Source organism: Corythoichthys intestinalis, chromosome 2, assembly GCF_030265065.1.
Source record: "Corythoichthys intestinalis isolate RoL2023-P3 chromosome 2, ASM3026506v1, whole genome shotgun sequence".
Taxonomy (NCBI): Eukaryota; Metazoa; Chordata; class Actinopteri; order Syngnathiformes; family Syngnathidae; genus Corythoichthys; species Corythoichthys intestinalis.
This window is the reverse complement of record NC_080396.1, coordinates 18,785,001-18,803,192: the sequence shown is the minus strand read 5'-3', so window position 1 is coordinate 18,803,192 and position 18,192 is coordinate 18,785,001. Positions and strand designations below refer to the sequence as shown.

The 18,192-nt window shown below is 39.9% G+C and overlaps 1 protein-coding gene across 1 annotated transcript in view; it reads right to left on the bottom strand.

The window, feature by feature from the left end:
- Positions 1-3,934: 3,934 nt before the first annotated feature.
- skia (v-ski avian sarcoma viral oncogene homolog a) overlaps positions 3,935-18,192 on the bottom strand; it is a 123,898-nt gene continuing 109,640 nt past the window's right edge. Inside the window, exons 3-7 of the mRNA XM_057830450.1 lie at positions 16,961-17,076; positions 14,986-15,290; positions 14,568-14,893; positions 11,361-11,591; positions 3,935-5,557 (exon numbers count right to left, since the gene is read on the bottom strand). Of these exons, the coding sequence (XP_057686433.1) occupies positions 5,363-5,557; positions 11,361-11,591; positions 14,568-14,893; positions 14,986-15,290; positions 16,961-17,076 (1,173 nt within the window). The 3' untranslated portion in view covers positions 3,935-5,362. The remainder of the gene's footprint in view (positions 5,558-11,360; positions 11,592-14,567; positions 14,894-14,985; positions 15,291-16,960; positions 17,077-18,192) is intronic.

Genomic DNA, 18,192 nt, shown 5'->3' with positions numbered 1-18,192 from the left:
ACACTGGCAAGTATTTGTTTCTCAATTCGGATTGTTATTGCTGTTTTAGCAAAATCCTTTCAAAAACAAGACAATTAGCTCGCTTTGAACGGGAGCATGAAGGGCCAATGTCATTATCGTCTCCCTCGCTTTGTAGAAAACCATGCACAAAACAAAAGTACACCCAGATAGCAACTTTTTAGAGTGTAAAAACAACTACAAAATGTACCAATTTGCACGTGCGCCAAAGTGGCGGACGAATGAGCGTCAGATAACTCAGAGCTGGCCTTTTGGTAAGAGTAATAATAACAATTTCCTCTTTATTACCCTCAACATGCATGATTTGGGACCGCATGTCCACAAACTTTTAAACGCGTAAAGTAAAACTCTTTATGTACAACAGTTTATCAAAGGAAGTGGCTTTATTTTTTTTTTTTCTTCCAAAAAAGATCATTATATAAAAGTGTTTGCGCATGCACGTCATTGATTTCAAATGAAGAATAAAAAGCACGTTTTCCGGAGAAAAAAAAGCTTTACGTGTTAATAGTGATTGTTAAATTGCTCTTGGCCTTGAAAAAGAAACGTGTAAACTTTTTGTACTTGATTGCTGTTTTTTAAAAAAGAGCTGCTGGGAAAGGGAGAGATTTTTGCTTCTTTTTTTGTATTTGTCTCTCCCTGAACACTTTCTTCTACAGCTTTCCTTTTCTGGAAACCTTTCGCCAGTGTCAGGCACTTGAGGTTGTCCAGCATTGCATTTGATATATTTTTTTATTATTGTTTTTTGTTTGTTTGTTTTTTTTATGCATGTATAAATTTGTTGCTTTTAGTTACCATTTCCTCCTCCTAGATAAGACAAATTGCTTCAAATTGCATAACACTTTAAACCCCTTACATAAACAGTATACTGTAAATGCCTGATATTGGACGATATGAATGGCAAACGTTCTCAGTTTCATGCATAAACCAAAATATGAGTTTTCTATCAAAAAACGTGAACATAACAGACAAGCAATAAAATATCTCCACATTTAAAATATTAACAATCAAAGGAAAAATAGCATTAACATCATGTACATTCTGATTGCATTGTACCCACTGCAATGGCATCATTCTGCCAATGTCTTTTTTTTTTTTTTTTTTTGCATGTTTTTGATTTTGTTTCTTTTTAAATAAAAATCCAAATGTGATTGTTTGTGCATGTTCTTTTTAAAATAGAAATTTCCACCGTGGCCATGCAGACTGGTGACAAATTATTGGGTTGTGAAAAACACAACGGTGTGGTTATGGTGTTAGGCTTGCATTACATCTATAAAAATAGATTCCCTCATTTAAATGTGGAAAATCACAACACATTGCCGAAAAGTTAAGCCAAGATAAACTATGACATCATTTCCAGGCACCTTAATGCAACACTATGTAACTTTTCGGTTTTGGTTGATTTTAGCGACGCCGGTGGACAAACGCGGTAGTGTTTTGTCCCATGAGGACCATCGCACACCCACACAGTGTTGTAAAATTGTAAAATCATGATCTCCAGGTCGCCTGCAGATATATTAAACGACATTTCTGTTACCAGCGGCCGTGTGAAGGATGAATAGTTATAAGTAGGTTTGTTCTGATCATGTTTTTTGCTCCCGATCCGATCGTTTTAGTTTGAGTATCTGCCGATCCTGATATTTCCCTATCCGATTGCTTTTTTTTTTTTTGCTCCCGATTCAATTCCAATCATTCCCGATAATTTTTCCCGATCATATACATTTTGGCAATGCATTAAGAAAAAAATGAATAAAACTCGGCCGAATATATACATTCAACATACAGTACTTAAGTACTGTATTTGTTTATTATGACAATAAATCCTCAAGATGGCATTTACATTATTAACATTCTTTCTGTGAGAGGGATCCACGGATAGAAAGACTTGTAATTCTTAAAGGATAAATGTGACTTTGTATATTGTGACTAAATATTGTCATCTAGTGTATTTGTTGAGCTTTCAGTAAATGATACTGTAGCCATTTAACTGTTCTGCCCAAATGCATGATGGGAAGTGCAACCATGACTGTGCGTCGTGGTACCAATTGATATATCTTCTCTGTGTTGGGAAATAACATAGGGTGTTAAGAAAAAGATCAACTACTACCTTTCTTCACCACATTGCTTGTCACGATATTTCTAATTGTTGAGAGAGGGATCTTAAGGCTTTAGCCAAATAAAAAAAGGCTCCAAAATTCACTCTACTCAATTTACGCTGCCTTTTAGTTCTATATATAGGTAAAACGGCGCCATTACAGATTGAATGTGACAATGCATAAGTGGGTCGTGCAGCGCATGCGTTAATTGCGTTAAATATTTTAACGTGATTTTTTTTTTGTTTAATTAATTACCGCCGTTAACGGGATAAATTTGATAACTGTACCTTAAGCCTAAACTAAAGACTCTGGATGAGTGTAACATATTATGTCTGTAACGTTAAATACAATTAGAAAACGATTTAATTAAAAAATATATATATATGTCGATAGGCATGTCGGATATTTTTTTGCCGATTCCGATACTTTGAAAATGACGTGATCGGATCCGATCGATCGGGTTGGGACATCTCTAGTTATAAGGTACTGAATCCAGTTGTGGCTAAGCAGGGCATATGACGGTTCGCAACCCCACCTGAATTCATCAGCGCTGACAAGTTCGGTTGAAGGTGTGGTGCCACGCCAGCGAGTGAAAGTCAGGCTAATGTTTATTCATGAGAATCCTTTTATCCTGGTAGTCTCCCTTTTTCCCCTCCTCTGATTAAACTTTTTGTCTCTTTTGTTGCTCTGCCATCTTTGCAGAATTCGCGCAAAAGCATTCGCGTCGACTTCCGTCTTTATAATGAATTAGTAAAGGGGGAAGTGACGTATGCCGTAAAGCAGTCAGCACGTTTGTCGTTTTTTTTTTTGGGTGTGGCAAGTTTCCTGCCACCCTCCTCAAAGTTTAATTAGTGCCGGTGGAAGCGATACAGACCCCCTCGAGATATAAAAGAGGTGTCATTCAACTAGTTGTCAGTCAACATATCATCATAAATAGAGATGTCGATCGATCGGGTCTGCTCACGTCATTTTCAAAGTATCGGAATCGGCAAAAAAATATCGGACATGCCTTTTTTATATAAATATATATATATATATATATATATATATATATATATATATATATATATATATATATATATATTTTTTTTTTTTATTAAATCGTTTTCTAATTGTATTTAACGTTACAGACATAATATGTTACACTCATCCAGTCTTTAGTTTAGGCTTAAGATAGGGTTATCAAATTTATCCCGATAACGGCGGTAATTAATTTTTTAAAAAATGTATCACGTTAAAATATTTAATGCAATTAATGCATGCGCTGCACGACCCACTCACGCATTGTCGCGCACAATGTGTGACGGCACCGTTTTACCTATATAGAGAGTTAAAAGGCAACGTAAAATGAGTAGAGTGAATTTTGGCAGCCTTAGGAGCCTTTTTTTAATTGGCTAAAGCCTTACAATCCCTCTCCCTACGATTAGAAACATCGTGGGAAGCAATGTGGGGAAGCAAGGTAGCAATTGATCTTTTTCTTAACACCCTATGTTTTTTCCCAACGCAGAGAAGATATGTCAATTGGTAGCACTACGCACAGTCATGGTTGCTAAAGGCGTGTTACATCCACCCATCATGCATTTGGGCATGGCCACAGTATCATTTACTGAAAGCTCAACAAATACACTACATGGCAATATTTAGTCACAATATACAAAGTCACAAGTCTTTCTATCCGTGGATCCTTCTCACAGAAAGAATGTTAACAATGTAAATGCCGTCTTGAGGATTTATTGTCATAATAAACAAATACAGTACTTATGTACTGTATGTTGAATGTATATATTCGTCCGAGTTTTATTCATTTTTTTCTTAATGCATTGCCAAAATGTATATGATCGGGAAAAATTATTGGGAATGATCGGAATTGAATCGGGAGCAAAAAAAAAAAAAAAGCAATCGGATCGGGAAATATCGGGATCGGCAGATACTCAGACTAAAACGATCAGGATCGGATTGGGAGCAAAAAAACATGATCGGAACAACCCTAATCACAAATGTTATGAAAATATTTTAGAAAAGTTACCTAGTGTTGCTTTAAACCAATCATCACCATGCATTGCATCTGCAGCCATTCATTCAATTCTCCCTCTTAATTTGTCATGTTTGCATGTTTTGGCGAACCAAATCAAATCCAACGGTTCCATCAATCAGGCAGTAACAGGTAGAGCCTTGATTTCTTCTCGGTTTATTTACAATACTTTGCCTTGAGTAAACAGAACCATATTTAATAGAGAATGAATATAAGCAACAAAATGTTAACTGCATTTATACGGTAGCATTCGTGTATAAGATGATGTTTTCAAAATAAAATTGAAGACATAACTGGGAGTACAATGCATAAAAACAGTTTGTTAGGACAAAGTGCCATTCATTATTGTTAAGTCCCAAAAATATGTATTTACATACCTTAATTTAATTAACATGACATGTGTGGTTCTTGCCAAGGGTGCCCCATACAGTAATAACGTAATATGCTGATTAATGAAAGTAAAATAGATGCCAGCTTTCTCACATGTGGAATATTGAATCTTTAGGAGATTTGACCCAAATGCTTCAACACAAATATGGCAGGTGACCCGTGTTGAGTGGACAAAAACTGATGGATATAGTTTGATTATTTAAAATCAAGTGCTCACTTCCAGAGGGTGTTTTCCCCTCCTTTCCCCCACCGATGACATCAATTTGCAAGAGAGAATTTGAACGATTACTTGATTATTAGCTCCCTGTCAGATGTGATGGCTTCCTTAAAAGCAGGAATGAAAAAAAGTCAAATAAAATAACATGGCGGCACATGTGGGTAGATCATTTGTCTGTACTGTTCATCGTCAGATGTATTTGCATGTATTTCTTTACATAGTCTCTGTAGCTTATCAAGTCTTCAAAAACTTCTCATCACGTGGGGACAAACGTGGAGGCCCCTGTACGACTAATATGTGATCCGTCTTATCACAGACTATTTGACCTGTCTTGACGTAGACGAGCACAACCGCATTTTCCCTCTTGTCTTCTACTTTTCAGTTCTGCAAGTTTCAAGCTGCGAGTGTTCTTCGTTGCAGTCGTAGAATCTGCTGTTGTCTTACACCGGATGACCATTTGCGTTTTATGGATGAGGATGAAGAGCCAAATCCTGCAGGTCAGTGTTGTTCGCCATGCTTGAGGAGAAGCATGGAAAAGACGGGTGTGGATAGTGGTCCCAGCCGTTCGGGAAGTGTTAGGGATGCAAGGGGCGTGAGGAACTTGGCTATGGGTTACTTTTTTGCCGGAATGTCTTTGTCCTTGGCTGTCAAGTCTTTGTCACCGCTGGATTTGGGCCAAAGTTGCTGTTGCAGCTCCTTCACCACCCTCTCCAGGTGCTCCCTGGCCTCCCGCTCGTGCAGTAAGTCAGCTCGAAGCTGCTCACGGTCAGCCTCGGCATGCTGCAGCTTCATCTGGAGGTCTTCGATCTGGAAAACATCACGGGACACAGATAAAATCATACACCAGAGCATTTCTGACTACGAGAGCAGTGATCCAATTACTGACCCCGTTTCCCCCCGCAGACAAACAGGCGAGGCAAAGAAACAGACGCAATGAGAAGAGACATGACAGACGGATGACATGAGACACAGCAGACCAGACAAGATAGACGGACGGATGCAGTGAGTTCAAATAGGGGAAAAACGACTAAACAAGCAGGACGGATAGACAAAATCGGATAGATGGAAAACAATGAGGACAAAACTGAGACTTAGTGCTGAGGGATATGGAAATAAAATACTAGTCCTTCTCAAAAAATTAGCATATTGTGATAAAGCTCATTATTTTCTGTAATGTACTGATAAACATTAGACTTTCATATATTTTGGATTCATTACACATAACTGAAGTAGTTCAAGCCTTTTATTGTTTTAATAGTGATGATTTTGGCAAAAAAGTCAAGAAAAAACAAAAATCCCTTTCTCAAAAAATTAGCACTTGAAGCCACTTGAATGCATCGGGAGGGAGGTTTCCACAAATTGCACACAATGGAGTGTTCCCGTTACACCCCCTGAAACCTTCACTGCCGATGCCTTCAAGTGGGTGCACTGGTGGCTTTTGGCTTAAAGGTCGGCGCGTCCAGCGCATCCACCTGCCATGTGGACGCATCGTGCGGCGCGGGTTCGAGTCTTGACCTGGATGAGGGCGTCGTGCGGATCCATGCATCACCGGTTACACTAATTCTGGACAGGTTTTACTTTGTTTTCTTCGGCTGTAGTAATACTGTTTACTTGTTAAGTCATCGGTTGCCATTGAAAGTGACATACGTTTAGAGGAGGCAATCTTTTGGCACCTAACGATTCGATTACGATTCAGAGGCTCCGATTCGATTATAAATCGATTATTGATGTTACCAACCCCCGCGCTCTTGATGTTTTGTACATTAGTTTCAAAATTGTTCAAAAATCCTCTCAGGCTAAACCAAACTAATATTTCAGTATCATGTTAACTAAGGGTGTAACGGTACATGTAATTGTATTGAACCGTTTCGGTACGTAGTGCTCGGTTCGGAACGGAGGCGTACCGAACGAGTTTCAGACGTAATGTAACCCTTACTTTTCAAGGCTGTGAGTCGAGCGGGTTACAGTTTCTTTATGTAGATTATATTTACTCCGTCTTCTCTACTATAATGAGGACCAACACGGTACGATAGTACAGTGCCTTGCAAAAGGATTCGGCCCCCTTGAACCTTGCAACCTTTCGCCACATTTCAGGCTTCAAACATAAAGATAGAAAATTGTAATTTTTTGTCAAGAATCAACAACAAGTATGACACAATCGTGAAGTGGAACAAAATTTATTGGATAATTTAAACTTTTTTAACAAATAAAAAACTGAAAAGTGGGACGTGCAATATTATTCGGCCCCCTTGCGTTAATACTTTGTAGCGCCTCCTTTTGCTCCAATTACAGCTGCAAGTCGCTTGGGGTATGTTTCTATCAGTTTTGCACATCGAGAGACTGACATTCTTGCCCATTCTTCCTTGCAAAACAGCTCGAGCTCAGTGAGGTTGGATGGAGAGTGTTTGTGAACAGCAGTCTTCAGCTCTTTCCACAGATTCTCGATTGGATTCAGGTCTGGACTTTGACTTGGCCATTCTAACACCTGGATACGTTTATTTTTGAACCATTCCATTGTAGATTTGGCTTTATGTTTTGGATCATTGTCCTGTTGGAAGATAAATCTCCGTCCCAGTCTCAGGTCTTGTGCAGATACCAACAGGTTTTCTTCCAGAATGTTCCTGTATTTGGCTGCATCCATCTTCCCGTCAATTTTAACCATCTTCCCTGTCCCTGCAGAAGAAAAGCAGGCCCAAACCATGATGCTGCCACCACCATGTTTGACAGTGGGGATGGTGTGTTCAGGGTGATGAGCTGTGTTGCTTTTACGCCAAACATATCGTTTTGCATTGTGGCCAAAAAGTTCAATTTTGGTTTCATCTGACCAGAGCACCTTCTTCCACATGTTTGGTGTGTCTCCCAGGTGGCTTGTGGCAAACTTTAAACGAGACTTTTTATGGATATCTTTGAGAAATGGCTTTCTTCTTGCCACTCTTCCATAAAGGCCAGATTTGTGCAGTGTACGACTGATTGTTGTCTTATGGACAGACTCTCCCACCTCAGCTTTAGATCTCTGCAGTTCATCCAGAGTGATCATGGGCCTCTTGGCTGCATCTCTGATCAGTTTTCTCCTTGTTTGAGAAGAAAGTTTGGAAGGACGGCCGGGTCTTGGTAGATTTGCAGTGGTCTGATGCTCCTTCCATTTCAATATGATGGCTTGCACAGTGCTCCTTGAGATGTTTAAAGCTTGGGAAATCTTTTTGTATCCAAATCCGGCTTTACACATCTCCACAACAGTATCTCGGTGTGTTCCTTGGTTTTCATAATGCTCTCTGCACTTTAAACAGAACCCTGAGACTATCACAGAGCAGGTGCATTTATACTGAGACTTGATTACACACAGGTGGATTCTATTTATCATCATCGGTCATTTAGGACAACATTGGATCATTCAGAGATCCTCACTGAACTTCTGGAGTGATTTTGCTGCACTGAAAGTAAAGGGGCCGAATAATATTGCACGCCCCAGTTTTCAGTTTTTTATTTGTTAAAAAAGTTTAAATTATCCAATAAATGTTGTTCCACTTCACGATTGTGTCCCACTTGTTGTTGATTCTTGACAAAAAAATTAAATTTCATATCTTTATGTTTGAAGCCTGAAATGTGGCGAAAGGTTGCAAGATTCAAGGGGGCCGAATACTTTTGCAAGGCACTGTATAACCCAGAAACGTCAACGGCGCGACAACATGGCCGCCGCGAGAACGTAGTGAAACGCGGGCGTTAAAGTCAATCAGCCAAAGCACACCAGTCGCAGTGCGGCCGCGTGTTAGACGCGTCCCAGAAGCGGCTCAACACGACGCACGCGAAAAGAATGGCAGAGTTTATTATTTGACGCGAGATGCGACCCTCCTGCGTCAGTACTACTACCGGTAGCTAGGATCGGGCAGACCGGAAGTCACTCGTGTAAAAATATGGTGGATCCGGTCGATTTTAAAACTAATATGCAATCGTAACCCACTTTTTGAGTCCATCAGATTTCTTGAGTGGTAGATCGGGGCACAGTTGACTTGTCTTTGTTGATTTACTGCTGTCTTCTCTGCTATAGTAATAACCAACACGGCCCCGTGTTCAATACAAAACCCTCCAACCCCAATAAAACAAGTAGGAAATAATAATCACATGGGAACTTAAGTTATACAACTTAAAATATACAATATAAATGAATACTACATCACATTTGTATAATATAAATACATAATAAAATAAATAATAGCCCATTTAAATAAAATAAATTGAAATGAGCTAAAACACCTGTAATTAAATAATAAGAATAATACACAGATCCTGCTTACACAAGTAAATTGATTAATTTCTGTGTGGCGCTTTAAGTTGAGAAAATCCACCAATAAAGCGTTTGAAAACCGTTCATAAGAAAAAAAAATGATTCATTGAGGCATTTCATTTGTAAAATACATGTTAAAATCTTTGTCATTGGGATTGCTTTTCTCTTTAGCACAGGACTTCTTTTTTCTTCGTTCTTTCAGAAAGAAAGCTGACCGATACGTGGGATCTGAAATGCAAATTGTTGTTGGATACCCACTACTTTTTGAGCAGAATTCTAGCTTTGTATAGGCTAATGTTCCTATTGTTGAAAGCACAAAGGTGTAATAAACAACTAGCACATTTATATTTTGCATTTTGTTTTCTTACTGTGCCGAAAATGAACCAAACCGTGACCTCAAAACCGAGGTACGTACCGAACCGAGATTTTTGTGTACCGTTACACCCCTAATGTTAACAGTTTAAAACAGTAAATAAAATACTCAAGTCCCATTCTGTATCAGCAGCTTTAAACTACATTGAATTAATTTAATGATGTGAATGTGTTAAAATCCTCCCGTTATTCCGTAATTTCCCTTCAGTCTGCTTTCGACATGTCAAAGTTTTAAAACTGTTTCATCATTTAAAGGTGGACTCAAGTTAAGATTTTGCAGATTTAGGAGTATTTTAGATAAAAAGTTAATCAGGTTCGTGACAACAGAGCCTTCTAGAGAAGTCTACTGCTTTAAGATGGCGGCTGTAAAAAAGACGCGGCAACTTCTAAACGGCAAGTCTGTCATTTTGCATCTACCGTAATTTTCGGACTATAGGCCGTTACTTTTTTCCTTCATTTTGAATCCTGCTGCTTATAGTCCAGTGCGTCTTATTTGTCGATTTATTTGGGTTAACAGGTAACACTTTTTTTGACAGCGGAGTCATAAGACCATCATAATTATGACATTACACTATCATGGGCATTACTGAATGCTTATGACAGATGTCATTAAGTGTCATCCAGCAAATTATGTCACTAACTCCATTTATGTCCAGCTCGGATCATTTACATCCATTCAAAAGTGAGGTAATTCGACGGATGGCACTCAATGACGTCTGTTATAAGGATTCATTAATGCTCATGACAGTGTCATGTCATAATTATGATGGTCTTATGAATGTATGATGGCGCCACTGTCAGATCAAGTGTTACCAAATACCATAACTAGCAATTAATGAAACAACTGGAACAGTAACTGAAGAAATAGTAAGCACAGAACATGAATTTAGATTGTTATTTACAACTGTAACACTGCAATGCATGCTAAGAGGCATGTTAGACAACAACAGTGTTGACAGCAGGTGGCAGCAGAGGTTGACTGTCTCCCCCAAGGGAGCAGTGATGGCCAAATGAAGCTTATTGAAGCAATGAAGATTTGCAGTCAATTCGTTTAAAGCTTCATGGCGGTTCATATGGTCTTATGATGATGTTCATATGGTCGTATGTTTGTGGCAACTAGCAACTGGGCGTTGTTTGAAGCAGCTGTCGGTCGCAGTCAGGTATTATTGTTTCTTTTTTTATCTAGCGGCATGAGTTGAAGATGATATTTACTCTCGGTCCGTTCCTCATTGCGTCCCGATGACTGCGCTAACTGTGTTTTAGGTCTGCTTTACCTGGTATAATTGGATATTTGTGATTTTTGTGAATCGTTCTCGAATCTTCCACGGCCGAATCGCAAATGATCTCAGAATCGGAAATTTTGCACGTCCAATCTAATTTGTCTGAGGGGGGCGCTGCCAACCCCCAGTCAAATTGGATTAGACGTCTATTGCCGTCAATGGCAGTGAAACGTGATCACTCAATGCTAGCCATCCGAGTTGAAATGGATTTGATGTCTATCAATGCCAATGAGTTAGAAGAAAAACACTTCAAATTCATTTTTCAATTTGATTTCGAGCTTCAGCCTTTCAAATGGAAGAGACGTATCTACAGGGAGGCAGACACAGCTGGAGAGCACAACCTCCCTCTTGTTTTGTCTAATCTGCATTTCCCATGATGCCCGGAGGAAGTCGACATTTCTTCCTGTTTCCTTTCCGACGAGGGATTGAATTTAGGTCTCTGCGTTTGAGGCAACACCCATTTATTTTTGACAAGGGAAAAGGAAATGTGTTTTTTTCCCCTTTCTTTCCTTCTCGGCAGACCTTGAGAGGTCAGTCGAAAACCGTGTACCACTGCAATTGTACCAGTGTATGTTTCATAAACCACTGACGCTTTGTTGCGTCTACATCATAAACCCTGTCGTTCTTTATCAGGACAAGAAGAGCCGTTTAAAAAGGGTTTGAAAGTCCATCTGACCTGCGCAGAGTACTTTGCACGTAGACGTCCAGCCTCGCAACCTTTATCGCAGACCCTCAGCTGCCGGGCCTGCTCTAGCTCACGCTTCAGACGGATCCGCGACTCATTGGCCTCCTTCATCTTTTTCTCACTCTCGGCTCGCAGGCGTTCTATTTCCTTCCTCAAATTACGTTTGGCCTCTGTCGCCTCCCGCAGCTTCTCTTTCTTCGCAACCCGCAAGAACTCCAGCTCCTGGAAAAAAAACACTGTTGGAGTTGTTGCTATGCAAAGCAGGAAACAATCTTGGATTATGCGTTATTCACCACTTGTTTTATATGCTCTATGATCGCTGTTGTAAAAGCAGCGCCTGACTATTTACCGCAGAAAGCTACAGTGTCAATGTCGGTGTTTACTTTCAAAACGTCAAGGGTTAGGGCAATGTGTAGGCTAACTGAAGAGAGTTCCTTCCTCTAAATTGTTGCAAGTGTGTGTGTAAGTGTGCGTGTGTGTTCGTAGTAACCTTAGCCTACTCATGGGAACTTGAGTTTCGACAACATGTCTGTCATCAAGTTTTGTTGGTTCCAAGAAAAAGAGACGATCCCTATCACACCCTTTACACTATACAGACTGTACATGAGACCCTACTTTCAACACTTCTGGTCTCAACATCGAGTGTTGTTTCAGCTAAACCCAGCAGGAATGGCTTTTTTTTTTTTCAACCAAGACCACACTTCATTCAGCCTGCAGCTTGTTGGCTGCTTTGAGATGTTCCCGTAGGTTGTGCTTTCTCTTGCCGCCTCCTCAGAACTCTGATACAAAGTGAGAGTCGAGTGTCGTTGCACTGGAGTAGCTTTGGGTTGCTCAAGATTTATTTTTGTGCTACACACACACACACATACACGCATACACAGACAGTTTGAACTGCATTTTCTTGTTCCTGGTCCAAGACCAAATATAAAAATGGAAGTCTGGCCTTTCCTTTTGCAGCAACATCCGCTCTCATTGTTATCACTTGCCAACTCACGCTAAACTTTGCAGGCAGTGATTGATATTCACATCTTGCATTTACGTTCCCTAATTGTTCCATCAAACTGGAGACTATAATAAAGGGATAACTCTGAAGAGGCATTAATTATTTTTCATAAAATAGAGAAAACATAGGGTCGCTGTGGAATTGATGACATACAGTATCACTGTTTGATGAGGTTAGTACGGTATTTTTCGGACTATAAGTCACACCTGAGTATAATGCTAGGTTCATACTACAGGTCTTAATGCACAAATCCGATTTTTTTTCGTGTTTTTCCGACTCGAATCAGGCATTAACTTGATGGTCTGAATGGGACAAGTCGCATAGAAGTGGACCATTTCAAATCTGATCTGAGTCACTTTCGTATGTGGTTCAAATACGATCTGGGCCACATTTTTCCAGCAGTCTGTACTGTAAAGTCTTCCAAATCGGAATTCATGCAGCAATTACGTCATCAAAGAGCGAGTTTGACGCTACGGTAGCAGTGCAGCTGTGCGTTATTAGCGCCTATAGCATGCATTGAACACGGCTTTTGGGGAAGGGCCGGGCTTGACAACAGTCTTAAAATAATTTAAATGGGTTGAGGATAAGCCTGAGAATGATCGTTTTTCTCTCTGCTCTATATGAGCAATGTTTCAACATTGTTTACACAGCCGAGAGTCGGAGAAAACTGCCCGTATGTGTGTGTGACATGGACAGTGCGTGCATGCTATCGATCCATATAAACGTTGAATAGAAGCCTAAACGGGGATTATTGATGTATGTTATTTGTGTCCTCTTTTTGAAAAGCAAAATATAATAACCCTGGAATGAGGGATCACAGCCAACATGTGTGGTCATTTGTTTTGATGCTTCTGCGCATGCGGGTCTTCTTGCTCATCGCGTGTCGGACTGCGAATTAGTGCGCATTCATAATACTTGAATGGTCTCAATGGGCAAAGGCAGTCTGAACGGGCACGCCAAAAAAATCGGATATGACAAAAAATTGCTAGCATTGGATGTCTATTAGGGTAGGTTCATACCGCAGGTCTTAATGCAAAATTACATTTTTTTTTGGTCATATCTGTGTTTTTTGGCTTGCCCGTTTAGACTGCCTTTTTCTATTGAGCCCGTTCAAGTATGACGCATGCGCACTAATTCGCAGTCCGAGATGCGCTTTGCACGTCATTTTAGCTAGAGTGAACATATTTTGATTTCCAAAAAGAGCACACAAATAACAGACATAACTTTAGTCTTATATTCAAAGTTTATATGGATTGATACCCTGCACGCACTGTGCGCGCAAGACACACACATATACGGACAGTTTGCCCGACTATTGGCCGTGTAAGCAATCTTGAAATATTGCTCATTTGGAGCACAGAAAGAAAACTGAGCATTCTCAGGCTTATACTCCCTGCCCATTTTATTACTTTATGACTGTTGTCAAGCTCGCCTCTTCCCTAAAAGTCATGTTCAAGCTAGGCGCTAACGCTAATGTACAGCTCCATCGCTAACGTAGCGCCCTGTCTCTCTCGCTCTTTGATGACGTAATTGCTGAATGATTCCCAATTTGAGGACTTGACAATTCAGACCGCAGCCACATTCTGGAAAAATGTGGCCCAGATCGGATTTTAACCACATACGAAAGTGACCTAGATCGGATTTGAAATCCACTTTCTCGTTCAGACCGTCAACTTGAAGCCTGACCGAGTCGGAAAAACAAAAATCGTATGCGGTATGAACTTAGCCTTAGTGGCAAACCTTAATGTCATTCAATAATATTTTCCTGCCTTTTATTTATCAGGAGCCATATTTGTCTTTGTTGTTGAGCACTTTGAGGACCTTTCGGGTTTTGTAAAGGGCTATATAAATAAATTTGATTGATTGATTAATTTGTCTAATTGTTTTTTAAATGACTTTATGGTGACCTTGAGTGCCAGAAAGGCGCCTTCAAATAAAATGTATCATTATTATTATTATCATCATTATCATTTAAATTCACAGAAGAATGAAAAAAGCCACATGATTGGGTGTTTATACTCTTCAATGGCACTGAAAGTTAACGCGTTGGACTTACAATGTCCCTTAACTGCCAAATATTCATATATGCTAGTAATACATGAGTTTAAAATTGTTCGAGTCACATTCTAAAAAATCAATAGCAGGATTTTCTCCAGCCAGAATTTAGATGTACTATAATAGACATGGGACCCTACCTGCTGGAGGCTGCGTTTGGCCTGTAGGGCAGATCCCAGCTTCTCTTCTTGCTTCACCCTCATTTTAACGATTTCATGCAGGAACTTCTCCTTTGACTCTTTCGAGTCCAGTCCATTGTCCAGCGCCTGCCGCAGGCTCTCCAGCTCTGACTCCAGCCCTAGTTCTGGAGGCGTCACAGGAGTTGAGATGGGAGCAGCTGCAGGGGTAATGGCCTCAGCTGTCGTGACCGTGCAGATCGGCCCCAGGGCACCGGGTGAACTCAGGTCCTTGGCTGAGCTGGACGATGTGAATGATGGTGATGATAGGGAGGACAAAGATGACGTGACTGTTGGGAGAGAGGGTGAAATTTTTGAAAAAGTTGCTTTGAAAATTCAATTGCTTCATATTCAGTGCATTCTGTCCATGTTCTTAGCTTACACTCATCACGGCTCTCCACTTCTATCTCCACCTCTGAGTCTTTGTCATCCTGAGTTGGTGGCTGCTTGCTGGCAGTGGAGGTAAGGGAGCACGCACCCTCAGGAGCTGGAGGTAGAAGTTCTCCTGTGGCTTTTCTCTTGCGAGGTCGAGAGCTGGCATTGGCACCTTCACCCGGAGGTTCCCCCGCGCTTGGGTGCGACGTGCTGGGAACTGACGGGGACATTGGACCCACCTTTCCCAGTGGCAGTGGTGTGAGGGCAACATTAGGGGCCACAGCATTCTCCAAGCTCTTGTAATTGTAGAAGCTAAAAGGACACCAGACAAGCCAATTTAGTTGATAGAAACCATTTTCCCATTGACGGTGCTAGACATCCAATCCATTTTGACTGGAATCATTCGATCGCTGCCAACCCTCTAGTCAAAATGGATTGGACGTCTATTGCTGACAGCCAATGAGTTCAACTGGTAAACAGTGTTAGTAATTTTGTAACACTGCAGAAAACGCCGTAAAACCTGTCCAGAAAGGCCCAAATTAATCTATGCATTTATTTATTCAATATTTTTTAAAAATAAAACTATAAAAATTCAATAACGTTTAATCATCAAAATAAAAATATATAACTATTACTGAGACCTGGCATCCACAAATGTGGACATCATATTTTGGGTCATGTAAGCCACACTTATACCATATGGTAATATTTAGAGGTGGGAATCTTTGGGTACCTAACGATTCGATTACAATTATGATTCAGAGGCTCCGATTTGATTATAAATCGATTATTGATGTCACCCAAACCTCCCCCTTTTAATGTTTTGTACATTAGTTCCAAAATAGTTTATAAATCCTATAAGGCTAAACCAAACTAATATTTAAGTATCAAGTTAACAGTTAAAAACATTAAATAAAATACTCAAGTCCCCATTCTGTATCAGCTGCTTTAAACTACATTCAGTTAATTTAATCATGTAAATAAACCGTTAAAGTTGATAAAATTGCTCCCTTTATTCCATAATTTCCCTTCTGTCTACTTACAATATGTCAAAATTTTAAAACTGTTTCATTATTTAAAGATAGATTCAAGTCAAGATTTTGCTGATTTAGGAGTATTTCAGATAAAAATTTAATTAGGTTCGCTACAACAGAGCCTTCCAGAAAAGTCTACTGCTTTAAGATAGCGGCTGTTTACAACGCGGCACCTACTAAACGGCAAGCATGTCGTTTCACATCTAGTTCTTTTAATATGTTCTAACACCGCAGTCGTCTGTCATTTAGCATCTAGTTCTGCATATATGTGATATCTACTATAGCCGTATGTGGCCGTATGTTTGTAGCAACTAGCAACTGGGCGTTGTTTGAACCAGCTGTCGGCTGCAGGCAGGTTTTTTTCTTTTTTTTTTCATCTAGCGGCATGAGTTGAACATGATATTTACTCTCGGTCCGTTCCTCATTGCGTCCTGAAGACCGCTCTGACTGTGTTTTAGTTCTGCTTTACCAGGTATAATTCAATAATCGGAATTTGGATGTTTGTGAATCATTCTCGAATCTTCCACGGCCGAATCGCGAATAATCTAAGAATCGGAAATTTCGCATGCCTCTAGTAATATTGTGGCCTACATGACCCAGAATATGATATCCATGTATGTGAATGCAGTTCTGTAAGGTTAATTTTTGGGGGAGTATTTTTCTTGTGTGTTCAATGCAGTACAGTACTTGAAACCCATCCTACTCCCACTTTTTGAGAATCTGGGCCTGATCTACAATAATGTTACATTGGCCGCACTACGGCAAGCGCGGATTAACGGTATGAGTGTGTCAAATGTCTATTAATGTTTAAGTGTGGGTGGCAGAGGTACAGTCAGAATGACTTGATCAGATGCAGTGGAACAAAGTGGTGGTATTCTCTCACAGTAAAGACAGGTAAGTATTTGAAATATATATATTTTTTTCCCTACAAAGTAGTTATGTACTTACTTGTCTCTTAGCAGTGTGAGGGGGTGACTGGAGGCTTCCTTATCACCAGCCGAAATGTGTGGCGACCAGGGTCTAAAAGCTGATGGCCTCTGTCTCGGCTGAATGCAGTTGAGACCCTGGGGGTAAAAATGCATGACATGTCATTCAAGGAATGCTGTTGGAAGGACTCTGACTTTTACATGATTTATGATTGATGTATACGATATGTACTGCAGTAAGTGTGGGCATAACAAGGGTTTTAACTATTAGGACTTGGGCAGTTAAGTGCTTTGACTGGCATCTGCCCAACTTCCACATTTGTACTCTATCGCAAGTCATAAACTGACACATTGTGGTCCCTAAAGACAAAATCATTATTCCCAGTTCTCTGGGAAAATATTCGAAACATAAAAATGAGGTTGGACAATTCAGTACTTTGGCTTCAGGAGTTTTGTTTGGAAGAACTATTGTGTTTGACCTGGCGACCAATCCAGGGTGCACTCTGCCTATCATCAAAAATCAGCTAGGAGGGTCTCCACCTGAACCATGGTCCTCGGGCTGCAATTAACGATTATTTCTAAAATCGATAAATCGGACGATTACTTCAACGACTTTTTTCAGTTACACTCACAATTTAACTTGAAGTTGTTTGAGGCATGTTTTAAGTACCAATGAAGACCAAATGAATGACTATTGCCTTCAAAACTAATATATTATTACAGCTTCCTGACTTAACTGTAGTCTATAACTACTGTTTTAACTACATAAAACATGTTAAAATTTCTGAGTACATAACATAAAAAGAATTTAAGATAGTGATTGAAATACACCACAAGGTAAATAGTGCCATCTATTTGTTGAGCTAAACAAAAAGTTTGAATAGAGTTTGACCAAAGTCTGAGTAAGTTTTATGTGTATTTTGCATTGTTATTTTGATTGGGAATTCCAGTTCTTTTTGCATTGAGCAATTTTCTTTTTGTGAACATTATTTTTTCTTTTGAGAGATGGGAATATTATTTTTGTTGTGCTTTCACTAAATGATACTGTAGCGACTTAACTGTTCCGCCCAAATGCATGATGGGAAGTTGGGCAACCATGACTGTCAGTGGCGGCTGCAAATGGTATATGTTCTACGTTGTGTTCAATGAAGCATGTTAAGAAAAAGATCATGTCCTGTCATTCTTCCCCACGTCGCTCGCCACAATAGTTATGTTTGTTGTGAAAGAGTTGCCAAAACTTATGCTATTAAACGG